We start from the raw sequence: 19,920 nt of genomic DNA, 5'->3' as shown, positions 1-19,920 counted from the left end.
CTAATCAAGAAAGCAAATACATCCATTTCCGTACCCTGCCATGCATCATTACAGATATTTCCTGAATTATTCCATGATCTAATAAAATGACAGTTATCTTTAGCAGTCTGAAGGGAACTGATTTTACACTCAGCGGGGTAAACTCCGGGGGGGAACTATTCTCGACTACACTGGCACAAAAACGCAACTCATTTGACACTATGGGAGTTTCACTGGAGTCTCCTGCGGAAAAATGTACCCGACGGAGAGGTTTTATTTCAAAATAATTTATTTGCATATACTTGGAATGAAGAAGGTTGATACATCTGTGATGGCACTGGTCAGTTTCCATATAGGAACATTCAGTCTATACAGAAACCACTCTTTCAAACCTGGACAAAATGGATAAATATATTAGTAAATAAATATATTAGTGACATGTCACTATATTGAAATGTTCTATTATATATAAAATACAACACTATTTCATTTCTGTTTTTGTTGTTCTCTTTTTGTACACAAAGTATCCAAAATATACTGACATATCCCTTAAAGTTCTGGAGGGATTTTATTATTTCTTTTTTTTACTCTATTAGAAAAGGCAGTTTCAACTCATTATTCTCGCAAAACATAACAAAACAAACACATAAACAACGCAAAGAGAAAGATCTTGAACAGGATGAGATCACATCAGATATTCTGCGGCATCACCAAACGCTGTTTTTCATGTGCTGATGGTTTTGGGATTGTTTTAAATTAATACTATGAGATTTGTGTTGTTTTTCTTTTTTTTTTTCTTTTTTTTTTGTTAATATAAAACCTACTTAAGCCAAAGTGCTGCTTGTAATTCAGTCATTTCCATCTCAGAGACTGTTTGGGCACGAAAAATAACAGACAAGGAAACTCTGATACTTTAGCTAGAGGACGCTGTGTTGACTCATTCAAAGTGAGGTATTAGTATGAGGAACTGCAGGTGAAACGTTCTGCATGATTGTCCAAAAAATGTCCAAAATGATTTGCACTTCAGTTCTAGCATGTTCCCTCTTGTTATTGAAAGTACATTTAATTCTGAGATTTAAGGACGAGGATGAAGCAGGAGATAAGGCACAAACACGTACTATGATTTAAATTCACTGCGTTCAAGATTTTGTGTCTTTGGTTAGACAGGTAAGAGCTTAGTGTGTTGGGAAGTTCCTGATTTAGGATTATGAACAGTTTGAAAGAATAAGGCACATGGAAGGTTTTAGTAAGTGCTACTGGTTACATTGCAATACCCATGAGCTCTTTGTCTGCTGTTTGTGCTAAGCTAAACTGTATCTGCAGTCTGACTGCAAAGGAAAATCCTTTCACATTTTCACTGAGCCCTAAAGGAAAAGTCCACACTAAAACAGAATACCTGTTCCTCTGATCTCAGATTATTTAGTCTCATACATGTGAGCATGAAGACGTTTGTGGTGAAGCCAAATATAGGAAAGCCATCTTTGATGGCATAATGAGGTCCACTTTTATCTACACAGTTTGAGAGTAGAGAGAAATTTCTTGGAACATAAGCACACTTTGTGTCTGTCAGTCTGCCAGACAGGCTAAATAGGAACAGAGGGAATTCTTGGTAATAAAGACTTAAACATGGACTCTGTCATTTCTAGCTTTGAGAGATTGTTATTGTTTATCAGAATGTTAAAAAAAAAAAAAAAAAACTTACTCAAATCTGAGTTGGATTTCTGATTTAAGGTGGATTTTCCTTCAAGTGCTGTAAGCTCAAAAGCAGGGATTGGCGATGCACATTTACCTCGACAAAGGACTTTTCACTGATTCGGGTATCATTACTGTAACTTAGATGAATTTGTCCCATCTTTCCAGTGTTTGATTGTTCCTGAGAGTTTTCTCAGACTCTGCCCATTATAGTTTGAAATCATGGGAAAAGCACACCAAGCTTTCTTTAAACTGATGCTAATGCAAACAGACTCAGCTGATGCTTGGGACTGTAAGGTCTACCTAGCATGGCTTTACTCCAGTTATATTTTTACCATTGTTATAAAGTAACTAAATCTTCTCTATGGCTGCAATGTAGAACATTTTTCTAGAGCTTTAGTTGCTGAAAGACAGTGGGAGGTTATATCCTTTATGGAGGATAATAGGATATCGTGATGGACTGGGCATTACAGGAGCAGAGGATATGATTGTCATCCTTCTGATGAGGCCTGTTCACTCTGCACAGATCAGGGGGTTAAACAGCACTGAGGTCAAACATATGACGTAACCACTGGCAAGAGAAATGACAATAATGAGACAATAGCTTGTAATGACGACCACATAATTCAGTCAAACCGGTTCATTCTGAAAGATGAAAAAAAAAATTATAGGGTACAAAAAAAAAAAACTAAACAGAAAGTGATCATAAACACAAACCAAAAAAAAAAGTTAAAAACAGCTGCCATTATTGAAATAATGAAAACAAGGCCCATGCACTGCTCAGCAACCTCAGTGAATGCTCATTGTTTGAGGGGCTGAGCATTAACCTTTCTCTCCGTTTGGACAGGTCAGACTGCCAAGAGGATCGCTTTTAGTTTAGTTTATGGGAGCTACATGGTTGTGTCAAAAAAAAAAAAAAAATCATAAATCACTACAGCAGTACCTTTAAAGACCCCCTGCGTGAGGCATGTTAAGAAATCTGAGCTGAGGTAGGCTGGAGAGTAAGGCTTCTCTCAGCTGAGACTGGACTCAGCGAAGGAAGACCAAGATCACACAAGTGAAAGTTAAGTACCTCTAAGATAAATCAAGTTATTTTGTAATAGAGTGAGCAACGCAGAGATGGAGTCTCACTTCATGAGGGCTCAACACCCTAAGCAAGGATCATTCGTTAGTTGTCACTAAGGAGCATGGAGCTTGTGATGTCATGTCAGAAATGAATGAATGAATATTCTTCCGATAACTGACGAGGAGAAACACAGAAAAACACTTTTTTTTTTCTCAAATGAGTTGTTTCCCCAGCAGCTCCCTGTCTCTACATTTAAATCATTCAACCTATTTTGATATAAAACATCTTTAGCATAATCTAATCACAATAATTTCATTTTTAGTGATGACCCAACCGACTTAACTGAAAGCATTTCAGCGTGTGAGCTTTGAATCCTGGTGGGAGCTGGGGAATCGTCCGAACGAAAGCATCGCGGGTGGAATTGCGTGGAAGACATGAGAGCGAGCAGCCAATGAGAGGCTTGTCCATTCTGGCTCCTGTGTAGCAGCGTGATAATGGGGATGCAACAAGTTCTCACACACCAGACTCCTCTTCTGATCCTGCGGACACAAACGCAGCTCAAGTCAGCTTCAAAGTATAATAAAAAAACCAACATGAGCAGACAGGTTTTTAATAAACCCCCAGGTTAGCAAAACTTCTCTGGAAGAGAAAAGAATTTTTTTCTTTTTGCAGTGAGGGATTATTGTTTCCAACATTTCAGCTATGCCCACTAACCCTGCGTGCTACTTCAGGCCCCTGAACTCGAGGCCGCTGCTAAACTCATGTGGCTTTTACTTCTCACTGCAACTCATATCCAACGCACTCATTGCATTGTGTTGGTGCAGTTGTCGCTACTCCGATCAGTCTTTTGTTGGTATACCAGCTTGCTGCTGCACCTCTCAGCTGAAAACTATGCTGCTGCTGTTCACGTAGCATTTCTAAAAGCCACACTTCTACCCCAGCATCCACCTGTGAGTCTACAAAGTTATTATCGTCACTCTATGCTGTGCTGAGCTTTGTGTTTTATTGTCAGGAGTGATGAAGTCAGAGCCTTGATGACAAATATCAATGCTGCACATATTCTATAGATAATAATCCAGTTGGCTAACTGAACGGGGTTTACCTCAGGATGAAGTAGTTTAGATAATCTGCTAAAGTCTAGACTTGTTAACTATCCTTTAAGACCAAACACCTGTCCGTGTTATTAAAGATTAAAGAGGTGACACCCACCCTGATTGTGGTGTAATGTTTGGCAGTATAAACAAATGCCTGTGTTGCAGTCAGCAGAAGGTCCGTGGTGGAACCTGCAGGGTGGCCTGTCCATAGAAGTCCCAGGCCCCAGGAGCTGAGGCTCTGAATGAGCCTGCTGCACCCGTTTTTGCCACACAACATGGGCCCCGGCACAGCAAGACCAGTCCTCCATCCCTCCAGAGTCCAGAATGAGGGGCACGGGAAGCAAAGCAGGGTGCAGCTCAGGAGGAGAGCAGCAGAAGCCCGGACCCTGGCCGTAGTGAATGTGGATGCTACGGTCATCCTGCAGATCCAGGCTCTGGTGGAAGCGAACGGAGGGGCCATCAAGCACACAGCCACCCACTCGCCCAAGAGGAGCGGGAGGGTGTCCGTGTCCCTGGTGGCAGCAGTGGGGTTGGAGCTGCAAAGGGATTGGGGACATCAGGACTGGAGGTCCTGTAGGGCTGCCTGGGTCAAGGTCCTGACACTCTGTCTGTCCCGGGCTAAGCCGATCCATGGGGTCTGGCTTTGGGCACTGGCAGGGACTGTGCTTAGGAGGGCACACAGGTGAGTCTTTGTCAAGGACAAGAGCAGCGGGCGCAGCAGCAGCAGCCCCCTGCTCCTCGTCAGAGCCTCTGCTCGGGCCCTGACCATGCTCTCCCTCCTCATAGTGATGGTGTCTGTGGCGGTGGTAGTGGATGTGGCTGAACACAGTCTGCGGCTGTTCTTCAGGGCAGCCTGCTTTGTTCACCACAGAATCCAGAGACCTGGGCCGGGCCTGGGCGCCAGCCTCCAGGCTGTTTCTCCGGGGGCCCCGCGTATTACCTGGCCCGTAATACACGAACGGATCGTAGTCACTACTCAGAGAGCTACGGAAAGTGGACCAGCTGCCATACACTCCCTGTAGGGATATGTCAGTACAGTTGAGAACTGAGTCACTGGAGGAGCCATGGCAGGGCCCTGAGCTGGAGTCACTCGCCGGCCCATCAGCCAAGTATCCACTGCGTTCTGTGTGGTAGCTGCCGCCTGAGCAGCTGCCCTCGTCCTGCCGGTTGTGGGCTGGAGCACCACGGGTCTGTGGTGCGACAGAAGCAGCGTGGTGCAGTCTTGAGCAGGATGCACTGCGCTGGGTCGGACAGGACGAGCGATAGTTGTGGCAGGACCGACGAGGGGTGTAGTGGTGAGTGGACGTCCTGCAGTTACCTCCAATCCTGTGGGGCCTTCCAGGACCCTCTGCAGGAAGGCGGTACCCACAGCCGGAGCCAAGCTGTCTACTGGTGAGGAAACGTAGAGTCTGGGGGTCCATGGGAGAAGACCCACTGTAGTGTCCCAGAGAGGGATATGGTCCAGAGGGTCCACGAGGATAGTGGAGTCTCATAGAGAAGGGGATAGCATGCTGAGGGAAGGGGTGGTTGTGTGGGCTGCTGTAAGGCTGAGGGTGCAGGAAGCCTTGGCTTTGTTCTGGATTCTGCTGGAGCCTGTTTCTCTGGGGCTGCCGCTCTGTCCCTGTGGACCACAAGAGCAGTTAGAATATGGAGAGGACCGCAGGGGTGTAATAATGACTTCTGCTTATAGAGCTCTCTAAAACACACCTTAGTTATTATTAATAAAACTGTGAACTTATTTCAATTTGAATTCCAAATCTCAACTTTTAAAGTGATGAAAAGTCTTCTGTGTTATTTCGCAGCAGGTCAAAGTCAATGAATGGAATAAAAGAGTCACAGATGTCTGTTTCCACATGGATGAATGAAGAAAAAACTCATCTAATTTTGAAAAGTTTCCTGAGATGTTGAAAACTAAACCTCAGAGTAATTTCAATTTTTCGATGTAGTCAGTGAAATAGAAAGATTTCTGCAGCCTACGGCTTGACGGGCCTTCTTCAGCACACTTATCTGGAAATATGTTTGTCCTCACCCATAATGTTGTGCATACAGAGAGGACAGGTACGGTGCTGCAGCAGCCAGGGGTCGACGCAGTCTTTATGGAACTCATGAGCGCAGGAGATGATCCTCAAATGCTGGGCAGAAAAAAAATGAGAGACAGAGGTAGTTACAAGGATAAATGACACACAATTTGCATGTTTCAATAATTAAGTAACTGCAGACATGTTCCTCATTCTCTCTCCTCTTACCTGCCCGTCCTGGAACTCCTCCAAGCAAATAGCACAGACAGGGCTCGAGTTGGAGCTGCTGGCCGACCCCCACGCCCCTCGGTGCCGCTGTGAGCCTGAGCAGCCCTGAGAACTGTAGGTTTTAGTCTCCAATCGACTAATAGCCCGCATGGTCTGTTGATGGACAGAGTCCTGCACGCACAACAAGGGGAGACTTACAAAAACCTTTGAAAGATTTCCAGTTCCAAATCACTGACAATCCACTGTCTCTACAAGCTTTATACTTCTACCAGTGCTGTTGCTTTCACTCACCCAGGTTCTGTTGGACTTGCATTTGTAGCGGAAAGCAAAGATTAAGACGATGGTCAGAATAGCCAGGACAATGGTGAGCAGGATACCCACATCATAATGTGGCTGCCAAGGGGAAAGAGAGCAAATATTTATAATAATTTGTAGTCGCTATATTTTAAAGCTCTTAAATAAACAAAACAAACAAAAAAAAAACAGAACACAGCAGCATCACCACACAGCAACAATAACTTGGTGTTTCAAATCTTGTAACTCTACTAAATGTCCTTTGATGTTCATGCCCATGGGCTCATGGATATCAAAATCCACGTCTGTCTCTCACCCTCTCCTCTCTATGCTCGATGGTTTGTTTGCATCCTAACATTCAGTCCACAATAAATTCTGAAATATTTCACACCAACACAACATTTAACACAGAGCCTTAAGTGGCCTCTCAGCTTAACATGATGTGAAATTTCCCCTCTTTTCACACAACTTCCTTTCTGTTCTGCTATTTCCCAGAGGGGGTTCTTCTTCTTCCAGCCAGTAACAGGAAAGTCACAGCGCCTGAGAGCTCATGATAGATGTGTGTGTGTGTGTGTGCCTCAGTGCTTACCCATCTAGGGGGCTCCACCATGATCTCAATACGAACTTTGGCCTCCTCGTTCTTGTTGACCAAGCCCATCAGCTCCTCAGCATCCTCAGCCTCCACCAGCACAACTGGACGGGGAAGGGAGTCTGTTTCTCGCAGCTGTGTGTGTGTGTGTGTGGTGTGTGTGTGTTGTACAAACAGGGTGTACCAGGGGAGAAAAACACAGCAATATGAGTGTGAAAAAATTACCATCTTCTGTGAGCTAACTCATCTAACATATTTGCACACTCACCTCAGCAGCAGCATTGGCATCATCACTGACATCAAAGATAACAGCCTGAGCTCCTTTGTCCAATGCCATGCGAGCCTGAAGGAGACAACACAGGACAGAGGTTAGTGTTCTTTAACTCACATGATCTGCATAATGGACAAAAACAGCTTGTGACCCAAGCAACAGAAAATGCTCATCCTTCAGAGGCCAGTCAGACAGGGAACAGCTTATGGCAGGGTCAGTGTCTTGAACCACCACTAGGTGGCAGTCACGCCACAGGCCTCAGGCCTCACAGCACAGACCAAAGTACAGCTCCTCCTGCCACTTTTCCACCTGACTCTGGAAGCCAGACACACTGACTACAAAGTGTGTTAGCAGGAAGGCCGCAGCACAAATCTGCTGCCTTTTTCTCATGTTGGAGCGAGCGGCTAAACGAAACAGTGGAGTATTATTTGATTGAGTGAAGAGAAAAAGGGGGAAATGGTGAATGAAAGAAAACAGGTGGGGCATCAGCCTCCCATGCAAATAAGGAGCATTTTGTATTCAAACGAGGCTCTGAAAGAGTTGTGCAGGTCTCCCCAACCAGCAGTTTCATTATGTCACTGTGTCATTTTACGTTGTGCAATTTTAAAGCTAATGTTTTTAAAAGGAGAAATTCTAAACAGGTATGGTGGCACGTCAGTCATGATCAGAGTTCTGTGGCTTTAACCTACATACTGTCAGGCAACAGCTGGAGAGGGGCAGCGGAGCACCATTCGCTTACTACTGTATCATCAACTTTTAATCACCTATATGCACAATCTGCAAATGTGTTAGCCATCAGTTACTTATTTACACAGCCACAGCTGATGAGGAGCAACATTAGCCTTCATCTGGAGTCATGTCAGCAAACGGATGAATGTAAGTCCAATCACTTCCCTTGTTGCTCAGGTTTTGGTCTCCAGCTTCTTCTCAAGGAAAAAAAGCTTGACTCGTTAGCTGCTGAAGAGTCACCAGCTCCTTCAGTGATGATGGCTTCATCACTATGAGCTCCCCATTTTGCATACAAGCAGTCATGGTCTATAAATAATATGGATTATAGCCATTTTAAAGCAATCGTATGTGAATCTTTGATTCATAAAAGCTAAGCACAAGTGGCAGTTTCAGGGTAATGGTCAATGGTGAAACAATAGCACAAGTACAAAAGAGTCATGGTGTCAGTGACTTGGTGGTCAGCAAACGAAATCAATAATGTCAAGTATGTGACACATAATGCAACATAGCAATATCTGTGAAAACCTTGCTAACATTAGCTCAGAACAGGTAAGGCTGTAGCATCAAAACCACTGAGTGTGCTGAACTGATCAAGGCTGCATTTCATTGCCCATAAGTTCAACTTTTTATCTGTAAAAGGCTGAATTTGCTCTTTCTTCATCAGAAAGTTACATAGTGTCACTTTAACATCCAAATGTGGAAGAGTAACTAAGTGGAGTTTACTGCATATCTGCTACTGAAAGCTGCAGACACTGTGGAAACAGTGGACAGAAGGATAGCCTGTAATTCAGTGAAACAGTAACGATAATAAAACAAAAAAGCACCACTACAAGGCTGATATGCAAAAACCTCCCTCAACGTTAGCCCTATCAGATTCTCCACTGATCCAAAAAACAATAGAGAAGTTGTTTGCAAGACTGAGTTTTAGTGTGTGTGTGTGTTGGCTGGCTGATGGTTTCAATTTCAAAGTGTGAATAATATTCACTGATAGCTTGCTGGCTGAGCTGTGGAGAACTTAATGTGTGTTTGAGTTGCTAAGATCTTTAACACACATTAAGAGCACAGAGATTTTGGAGCCCAGCTGTAGTCCCTACACGCTTTGGTTCATGAGTGTGTGTCTTTGCTGTGCTGCCACTGCTACCGACCAGCTCCTCCCCAACAGGAGCTGGGTTGACCTGAATTTGTCTTCTTGTGTGTGAGGCCTTTTCTGTGTTTAGGTGTTTCTACGTGTGCTCTTAATGTTGTTATGTGTTATCAGCACGCTCCACAAAAGCCCAGAAATGCTTTCTCCAGCATCCCCAGAAGAAAGGGAGAAAACAAATGGCAGCCTTTTCATCAGTATCTCATCACATACTCTGAAGTGTCTGGCATCTGCCAACGCTTAATGAGGAGGAGACACAAGTTTAAACACCTAATCACCCGGGTCAAACACAACACTAAACAGTGATTCCTAGCCTACTGCCTGCAGCCCAGGGCAGGTAGGTGTGCATGCACTCATACACAAGGCACTAACAAAAGAAATTCAGGTAAACGCATCACTCAGTTGATTCATTAATCAACTTAATTAGAAACCTCATTTGTGGGGAGGTGGCACTGAACTGGAATCACTTTTTAACACTTCAAAAAAAGTAAGTCAGTGCATGACAAGGTAGAAACAGACCTTTGTGTGTATAAAATGCCACAAACTTTACGTCCTCAAAGCAATGTGTGCTCAAAATTGCCATCTGTGAGAGTGCACACAGTAAATATGTGTTTCTGTGTAGCTGTGAGTTTACAACACTGTCCCACAGAACCACAGGTGGCATTCAAAGGCCAAAGTATCAGCGGTCAGGAAGAGGTCAAATAAAAAAAATGAACATATTCCCTGTGATCTGGCTTCCAGCTCTGGCACAGCAGTCTTTTTCTCTGTTTCATCAGAACAGTAATTGTAGTACATGCATAGGCCTACATGGGGTGTGGTCAAAAAAAAAAAAAAAAAAGCTGGATCTCTGACATGTGGGAATGTGTGCTTTACCTGGGGTTCAAAAGTTCTCTATGCGGCACTGTGCCCATGCATCCTCTAATCATGGTAATAAATGCAGGAAAGCCTGGACTTGTGGTCCAACACACATGCACACACACACATACACAAGTTTCAAATAGCCTCCTACAGTTCAAACTAACAACGGCCGGTATAAGAATATGTCATACTCTGTTTCTCAGATGACTGTTGCTGTGGTCTTATTATATCACAGCATTAGTAGTAGTGGCACCACATTGTGGTCGCCAAGACATACGCCTCTACTGAGCCACAGACCCGGAAGAGGCCTGAGTGATGTCATTACACGATTAATAAGAGATATATTTAACCTTTAATGCTGCAGTGAAAAGCGCAGGTCTGATGCTAACAAGACAGCTAAATGGACTGCCAGCTAAAGTGTTTCAACATCTCCAGGTTTGTTATGCTCAGAACTGAAACAGACATGGCTGTGGTTAGGTAAACACCCATGCTCATGAGGTGCAACTTGACACATGTGATTAAACAATATTTGGCATGTGAGGAAAAACAATTGCAGCATCGGAAATGACTGTGGTTTACAGAGTTACACAGTGAAGACGTCATCAGTGAAAAACTAACAAACAATGCACATTCCACAACAGTCTGCTGCTACTTCTAACAGCGACGGGCCTTTGAAGGAGGGTGTGGGCAAACGTGGGCGACAGAGTTTGTGGATTGTGGGATCGTGTAGAGCGTTCTGCAAAGGCAAGCTGTCATAAACATAAACACACCTAAGGGCACAGAGCCAGAAAGAGGCACCGTGAGGTCACACACGCACACACAGACGCAGGTATGCATTCAACTTAACACACACAATCCATAACTTAAAGGCTTATCAGGGTTGTCCAACACTCATTCAGCTATGGTGACCAACAGCAGACACTTTTACTTGGAAAAATGGAAGAACACAGGTTACTGATAACATTAGCAATGGCTCTGTTCTATTTAAGTGTCCCAGTTAACACCCAGGGCAGTGTGACAGTCAGCCAGCACTGTCACACTGTCCTTATTTTCTAACTTTTAGTATCTCATGTTTCTATAAACAAAAATGTTTGCTCTCAGAATGATTTGAAAAGATGCTATAATCACATACAAATCAAACACAGTGGTAACACCAGCTGCATGAATCTGTGTATGCTTCACCTTACTACAAGCAACTCTTGTCTATGCACAGTATCATCACTACCTCATCTTGCATAAACTCCAGTGACTCCAGCCAGTGATGTGCCCTCTGCAGCAGTGGGTGGCCTGCTTGGGCCTGGCCAGAGCTGTTTGTTTACATCCCTGGTAAAGCGCAGCGTGTGAGCCAGGCCTGGCATCACAGCGTGTTCCCGACTGGTTAGAAACAAACTACGCTGCTGTCATGTCTTTATTTCACATAAGGGATGGGCCGAGGTTTTTTTTTTTCCGTCGTCTGACAAGATCACTTTGCCTGTAAAAGTGTCAGTGTTAGTCAGGGGTTTAATGTGGTACGAATGGCACAGCCAGGCCAGCGGGCCGACTGCCTTCATCTGCAGCCATGTTCCAACGTCACGGAGAGAAAAAGGAAAGGGCAATAATGAGAATATTACACACACACATACACACATTAAGTCTGGCCATTGGAGAAACATCTGCTATATTAGTTGAACATCTATGATTACAGAACTATATTCAGAGTGACCCAGTAGCTTCATAACCTTTGACTTTTGACAGTAGACTGTATGTAGGTCTTGCACTCAAAGTAGCAGTGAGCAAGATCTTTACAGCCCATTAACCTGCACCAGTGACTGCAACATAAAAATTCAACTATTCACTCATATTGAGCCTTCTACAATTTTCATATCAAGAAAACAATCTGCAAACACGAGTGAGATAATTTAATTTGTTCCAGAAGTGGCTGCATTTCAGTTTAAAATAAGACAGAACAAGGAACAGAACAAGAAAATGACTGTTTCTGGAAAGTTCTTGAAAAAGTTGCTTTGAAGAACCAGATAAAGTAAAATTTTCGGGTTTTCTTATGACAAGATTTTTTTAAAACTCAAATGACTAAATTGACTATGACTAAAAAACTCTGTCATGACAGAGATTTTTAGCACTGAAACCAGCAAGTAAGACATTTCAGTCTAAATTTAAGCTAATTAAGTGAGCATGGATGTTTTTATTTTGAAAATCTTTATTACCGTTACCATGACACAAACCTTTCCATGGGCTCTGATAACCCTTTAACATGGTACTGGACTCTATTTAACTCGGTCTAACTTTGTAGCACTTGTGGGGACTTGGTTGGTCTATTTTCCCAGCGTGACTATCCACATCATTCAGTGCATGAGTAAATTATAGCATGGAATAATATGTGTGGGAATAAGGAGTGAGAGTGAAGGAGGTAAAGAAAAAAGAGAAGGACAGGGAGGGAGGGAGGGAGACGAGCACGCTGTGGTGCTGCTGCATTAAAGCGTCTAATGACAGAGTACAGAGCTCTGGGCCTACAGGTCTGAGGCCGAGACTCTGCTCTGTCATTTCTCCTGACCGGCCTGGCACACTGGAACCATTACTGAGGCACTGGGACACGCCGCGTGGCTAAATGAGGAGCAGACGGGGGCGGGGGCTGGTGATGACGATCAGGGGTGTGGGGTGGGGTTGGTGCCACATAACAGCTCATATCAGTTTGGAGATTTGCCCACTGGTCAGTTTACCTGTTAAGTGATGAGAGCATAGACATCAGACTCATCTGTCCCTGGCACACTGTTGACTAATGAATGTAAACTCATTAGTATTCACTATGTTAAATGGCATTACCTTCAAAGAGAAAAAACACAACATGGAAGCAGTTTTATAGCTAACTATTAAACAAGACTAACAGTCTGCTGCCAAACTAGCGGCTTTAGTGCTTTGAGCTAAAAGCTAAAGCCAGTATGCTAACACCCTCACAAGGACAATGCTAACATGCTGATGTTTAGGGGGTAATGTTTACGATGTTCACCAACATAGTTCAGTGTATTAGCATAATGACATTGGATATTTACCATGAAAGACGACAAACAAGTAATAAGGGCAGCCGTGCAATAATCCTGCAAAATGTAACAATGATTAAATGTGAAGTTGTAGAAACTTATTCTAAAAAGAATTTGTTTATATTATTCAAAGATCAGTTTATAGAAATAAATCCTGCACCATAAAACATTCTAGCTAAGCTAGTGATGAACAGATAATTTTCTAACATATTTAACATCAAAAATGTATTTTTGCTGAAGCTGATATGTGACACTCATGGCAGTACTCCACCTGATTGGATTGAGTTTTTTTGTGGAACTGTTGTGGAACTGAAAAGTTAGAATTATTATTATTTAGACAGCTCTTAGACAGTTAAGTGGCAAATTACATACTGAGCATCAGGAAAGTTTAAAGTGATTACATTCCTTTGGTTCTTATGATTTTTTCTAGCTAAGTAAACTTATATAAATGTTGAAATAATTCAGTAAATTACATTGAAAATAACTCAAACTACACGGCCTTGCTTTAAGTATTGTTTCCCTATCTTTGAAGCTGTATATTTAAGCCTAATTGTGTGTGAATAATTGCTGTGTGTGTATATGTGTGTGTGTGTGTGCTGTGTGATTGCCGGGCGCTCGCCACTGGCTGAGCAGCAGTTAAGTTAGTTGGAGGAGGGAAGGGTGTGGCCCTGCTGGGTATCCATTACTCACAGGGGTACTTTGATGTGGGGCCGCTGGGGGGGGGGGGGGGGGGGTGAGTACTGAATGAAGAGGAGGGGAGGCAGTGGAGGGGGGCGGGCGAGCAAGTTGGGGCAGGTGAGCAGATTCTACGCTCTCAGGAAAAGTATTGAGCCTGAGGGGGTGGGCCTGAATCACACACTCCTCCTCCTCCTCCTACCTCCCATTCATCCTGGTACACACACACACACACACACACACACACACACACACACACACACACACACACACACACACACACACACAGAAACACTAAATCCAGAACCTGGGCTTGGCCACCTTTCTCATGCAGAGGAAAGAGACATACTGGAAAAAATTATGAACCTGATCTGCCTGTCTGGAGGTAAGAGAGGTCATTTAGAGAACTCACGGTATTGAGGTTCACCCCTCCCTCCCTTCTCTCTCTCTCTCTTTCAGCACTTCCCTTGTCTCTCGCCCCCTCTCGTTAGCACGCGCTGGCTGCACTGTGACACACATTTGAAATGCAAAGCACAAGTTGACAGAGAAAGACCAGTGCCATCTGATACACTATCGTTTGCTAAACACATCCTCGAAACATCAAAGAGCTGGGCAGCAAGTGACTGCAGCCTGAGGGCAGATGAGACTGATGTGGCCGCCAGTCACAGCCACGATGATGGAGCTGAGAGGCCCGACTCGATCTCACACACGCCAACATGTGACCTTACATATCGCTCTTTAAACCCAGCGAGCCCAGAGCCTGGGCACTGAGAGCGTTAAGAGCCAGTAAACATGTCAAGAAGAGGAAAAAAGTTAACAAGATTTCGAGTTTTAAAGCCTTGCAAGCAGCCATTATCATCTAACACCTGGCAAGAAAGCAAATAAATCTATTTCCCTAAATGTCAAACTATTCTTTTTAACTCAGCTGGACCACAGTGGTTTTATCCAAACCACCAGTGTGTGAATACTTTGCCATCCAAGCAGAAAAATATGTTTTACAAATATCCATTACATATACTGTATATACATACATATACGAACTGTTCAGTATGAAATCAGGAGAGAAATATGCACTGTGCATTGGGAGTTGGGAATTGTTAACACAATTCTATACATATCGGGACTTTAGTAGTAGTGAGGATGTTAAAACACCTTAATAATTATGACATTATATGTAATGTCATAATTACAGTATATGTACTGTGGTCAATGTTGAGTGTATAGAATGAGCCCGCAGTGACATCTTAAAATGTATTGTCTGACCAACAAAGCCTTAACATTACGTTTAATTATCTTTACAACTCAAAGGTGAGATCCAGATTTTTATATACGTTAGCCTTTTTATTACAAATTCATGAAAAAATATATCTGTTAACAAAGTTTGTAGAACTAATAGGATGTGATGTTTCAGTCCCTGTGGTAAGTAGGAAAGGGAGGGCAGATAGTGGTGGGCACCTTCCTTCTTTGTTGATTAGCCCACAACATCTTCAGAGGGATCTTGTAGCCCAGTTGTTGTCTTTCCGTTTAATCAAAAGCCAATTGCTGCTAGAAATTAAAAGAATACTTTTCTACTTGAAATATATAAAGGTGACTGTCTAGAAGATTACTTGCCTGTAATGTGAGATGTGACCTGGTCAGTATAAAAGTTAACAAAACTTCTAACTGAATTTATGACATGTAATTATGACATGTAAGACAGCTCTGTTTTGAATGGTCTTTTTTAGGCCTTTTATACAAGGAGAGTTATGACCCCACAAGTCATATCAACGTGTATACACCTAAAACTGCATCTTGATTTCCCACACAAACAGACCTGGCTACCGAAACGTGCTCTCCTGAAAGGATACATTTAAAAACAGTGTTGGTAAAGAGGTATACTGCTGTGACAGTGAACAGAAATATATTTTTGACATTGTCAGTTCAACAGTGCATTACCAACACTGACTACGCTGAAACATCACTATAATTAACTAAAGCTGTGTAAGCATATGAAATAGTTCTAAAATTAATTACAGTGGTGACTATTATGATATACTTTAATTATGGCAGTACTTGACTTTAATAAGTATAATTACGTAAACCACCTGGGTTAGATGGCAGGGAGAGAAATGTAAAGAGGGAGAGTTAGATCCCTGGATGTACGGACTCTTCTGATCTCAGGGGGAACACAAACATACCGAAACCCACCTCTAACTCTTTCTTCTCACCTCTCCAAACATCTACAGGGCCTTTTTAAAACCTCAGCTGTGAAAATTGCCACATGAGAAACCGTCCGATCCCACAGAGGAGCCACCATCTCTTTATTGTTTGTATTGCACTCAATCAAGAGATTCAGGCTGGAATAACCCTCCTTTGAGTGGAAAAAGACACCCTTTTTGTAGGCTTGGTATCGGTATGTTGATACATTCCTACAGTACTGATGAGAGTATAACTAGAGAAGGGAGAGAAAGTGTCCTGAATAATTTCTCTCAGTTTGTGGCTGGCAGAGGATTTTTTTCTCTCACCAATGGGCGGCAACACAGAGACTCAGGGGAAGCCAATTAGAGGGCCTTTCCCGGCCTTTTAAGAGGCAGATAATGTTCTTGTTTTCATAAAGCATCCTGTTATTTAATCAGGCCTGTAAGTGAGAGCCTGACACCCCTCCTATAGTGTACAGCAGCCTCCCTCCTCACCCTCCCTCCCTCCCTCCCATCATTCCTGCCCTGAGCCCTCCATCTCATTCAACAGCTCTTGTAAGCCTCCAGGAATTCATTCTTGGAACAGGCCGTGCAGTAAGCCATGTCTTTCTGCAGAGCAAACACACACACACACCCGCACATCCAGCACAGTGACGACTGAAGATACACACTGCCTGTAAATGAGGGAAACTTAGACACGCATAAAGTTCAAAAGACTTTGTTTGATTTCAAATGACAAGAACACCATACACTACCTCCTGCGCAACTGTAAATCTCATTTCATGTAAGTCAACAGGACATTTGTTTATGAAAATAAGACCTACCACATCTTCAGCATTTATGGTAGCCATTTACATGCTACTGGTGGACACCTAAATACTGGTAATACAGTAAACACTGGTACAGATAAGCTTTTATTTCCTTAATTCAAATGATGAGCAAGCAACAGAAAAGTATGTAAGTCAATTATTGGCAGTGGTGGACCGCATTTTCACAGCTGTCACTTAACCTAAATTGCACTGTAGTGTAGAAATATAAATACTGTTAGAAGTAGAAATCCTGCATTAAGTGCTGTTTAAGAAAAAGTACAAAGGCATTATTGTTATTGATGCATTAACATAAAACTTTAATTTTGTAGCTGCTTTTTAACAGTTTTAGATACGGCTGACTCGTTTAATCTTCAACAATAAATCATGTTTAATAAAATAACAAGACATTTTAAATGAAAAACCTGCAAACTGACTAATAACTATAGCAGTCAAATAAACATCTGTAAAGTAAAACATATGTCCTCTCTAGTGGAATATGAGAAGTAACTCAAAAAGACAGAAGGACACTACTTCAGTAAATGAACTTACAATGGTAACTACTGAAATGTAGTTACATTTCAACACTGTTCATTGAATGTATTTTGTTGTTAAATACAACAACGGATTGCAACATAGCGTGTGTGTGTGTGTGTCTGTGTGTGTGTGTGTAGCCACGGGGGTGCTCTGCCCTGAATGCTTATGCTCAGAACAACGATGCTAACATGCTAATGTCTAATGCAGCAAGATTGTTTACCATGTTCAGCATCTTACTGTTTTAATGGTTTCTAATTAGCACCAAACACAAAGTAAATCTCAGGTTGATGTGAATGTTGTTAGTTTTGCCAGTTTTTGGTCATAAACCAAAATACTGCAGAAATTAAATGTTACAAAGTTGGTTTCTGCTAGCTGTACAATAGAGAGGTCACATAATGAAGGCCTACTACATTCATCACCAACATTCCAACATATTCACAAGATGAAGATTTAATATCTGATGTTTACTCACATCCAAAAAGAGGTTAGTGGGTAAGACAGCACAACTCACATGTACACGTGTCTGTCTGAATTTTACCTGGCCTCTATAATACTATTCTTATAAAAAAGTGGGACAATATATTTTAAAAAATCACAAAAGTTCAAACTAGCTGTGCTTGATAGCTGTTGGGTATTTACCCCATACAAATCTAAAGCATGGGGTAAACGCCCGAGCAAGTCTAAATAGTCTCATTGTATCCTAGTGAATTACATACTGTCTGCCCTGTGAATCTGTTTTGTCAAACCCCTGTTAAAAGCCAGAGAGGGGGCACTTGGCACTAACCTACCTGAGTCAGAGTTAAACAGGTTCATACTGCAGAGGAAAAACAAGAACTCACTCCCTCTGCCTGCAGTGTCGGACTCACAAGACCTGTTTGCTGGTTTGCTTTAAACTCTGGGAGATGCTTGGTGCTCACTTGCTTGCCTGGGGAAGTAGTTATTGGTAACACAAACCTGTCTACTTTCCACTTCACTTTCAGCAGCATGCCCTTGCCCAAGCCTGAGGCGAGCCAAAAAAAAAAAAAAAAAAAAAAAAACAAGAAAGTAAAAGAGACAGAGACGAAGACAGAAAGAAGGAGAGGGGTGAGACAGAGAGAAAGTGAGACAGTGGAGGTTGAAGGGACAGGGGGAAATGTCTTTTTTTATGGGAATGTTTCACTTAATCTCATAAAGGCAGCGTGAAAACCTCCATCTGTTTGCCGAGCAGTTCAAAAGAGACTCCACATGCCTCCGCTTGCTGCTATATAAAAACAACATTCTAATGCAGATCTTAAAGAGGGCCAGCGGCTCAGCCTGCACAATGAGAACTGGGATGTGCCAGACGAACCGATGGAGGATGGGAGGGTGGAAAGAGAATTAGGTAGGTAAACAGAGGGGAATGTGAGCAGCAGAGAGGGCCTAGCGACAAGAAAAAGGGAGGAGAAAGATGTGAAAGAGTTAAATCAAAGCAACAAATTTTCCTGTCAACAGTCCTGTTTCTGACCTGCTAGGCCTGACCTCGAAGTGGCAGACAGACAGGACTGGCGTGGGTCGCCCTCTGGCCTTACCTGCCACTCCTCTGAATCAACCCATTCACCTCTCCGACTCTCTCCTGCCTTCTGTTCCCTTCTCTTCTCCCTCTTCATGTTTCACCATGAGGCCTTCCATTCGCCTTTGTCATTAATAGAGGAATGTCCTGGCGAGAACGACATCTTGTGTTTTATTGTGGCTCCTGAGCAGGGATTCAAGGGCGGCACCTACACATTCAGGGTCTGAAGATAAAACTCTCCTTCTGAATAAAACTTTCTACAGTTGGTGCAAGAATCATGAATCTCCTGGCTGAGGACATGAACAAAAAGCCAAGAGATTAGTTATAAATATATGATAATAAATGAGTTTTTGGATCCATTCAAACACTAGGATCCAAGGACTGCAGTGTGATGTCTCTGTAGTCAGGTTTTCCTGCATGCTAGTGCCTCTGCACACCTCCAGGCCTCCTCTCCCCATAGCCAGGGCAAGACCAGGCCCGATCACATCTGCAAAGTTATTCTGACGAGCCACCCCTCTAAAAAACTCCAGGGTTCAAACTGCTGGAAGATCAAAGGACTAATACTGCAGTAATAATAAGTTACTGCCCTATGAACGCCTCATTCATCAGGGAGAGGCAGTGGTATAATACAGTTGTAACTGCAGGGCCATTAAGCACTCATCATATGATCCTATTTGCCATCCCAGTGTGGAAAAACATCTTCAGCTCTGCAGGCAGAGTGAGAACGAGCAATGAGCTCACACCAGTAACACCAAAAACTGATAAGGGAGTGCACAACCGTCGTCTCTGGAACCAAATCTCCAGCACCTGCCCCATCATTCCCCACTCCACCTCATCTGTGCTGCTGCCCCTGCAACCACACCATCACCCCGCCCCCACCCCTCCTGCAGCCAGCTCAAGGTGTCTCCCAACCCTCTGGCATGGCTATATTTTAATAACAGCAATTTGGCTCTGTCTCTCTTCATGAGCATGACACGGCATTCTATTTTTAGGTCAGCATTTTTCTCCAATCATCTGCGTCGAGCGCCGACAACAGTCTGATGAAACCCTGACCTCCGCACGCTCCCTTTGAAGTGACAAGTGAGAGATGTGCCGCCCTAATATGAATGCCTTGAGATGCATTCTTGAATACCAGGAGCAGCCCTGCAAGAGGGTGGTGTGCTCGCCTCAGGGAGCAGATAAGCAGCCTGGCGTGCATAGACGCTC

The 19,920-nt window shown here is 43.2% G+C and overlaps 1 protein-coding gene across 1 annotated transcript in view; it reads right to left on the bottom strand.

The window, feature by feature from the left end:
• Positions 1–688: 688 nt before the first annotated feature.
• Positions 689–19,920, bottom strand: part of LOC121191103 (E3 ubiquitin-protein ligase RNF43) — a 78,633-nt gene continuing 59,401 nt past the window's right edge. The window contains exons 3-9 of the mRNA XM_041052181.1: positions 7,229–7,303; positions 6,961–7,095; positions 6,369–6,470; positions 6,078–6,248; positions 5,861–5,963; positions 3,947–5,452; positions 689–3,276 (exon numbers count right to left, since the gene is read on the bottom strand). Coding sequence (XP_040908115.1) covers positions 3,251–3,276; positions 3,947–5,452; positions 5,861–5,963; positions 6,078–6,248; positions 6,369–6,470; positions 6,961–7,095; positions 7,229–7,303 — 2,118 coding nt within the window. The 3' untranslated portion in view covers positions 689–3,250. The remainder of the gene's footprint in view (positions 3,277–3,946; positions 5,453–5,860; positions 5,964–6,077; positions 6,249–6,368; positions 6,471–6,960; positions 7,096–7,228; positions 7,304–19,920) is intronic.

This window comes from Toxotes jaculatrix, chromosome 12 (genome assembly GCF_017976425.1).
Source record: "Toxotes jaculatrix isolate fToxJac2 chromosome 12, fToxJac2.pri, whole genome shotgun sequence".
In the NCBI taxonomy this organism is placed as follows: domain Eukaryota; kingdom Metazoa; phylum Chordata; class Actinopteri; family Toxotidae; genus Toxotes; species Toxotes jaculatrix.
This window is presented reverse-complemented; position numbering and strand designations above follow the sequence as displayed.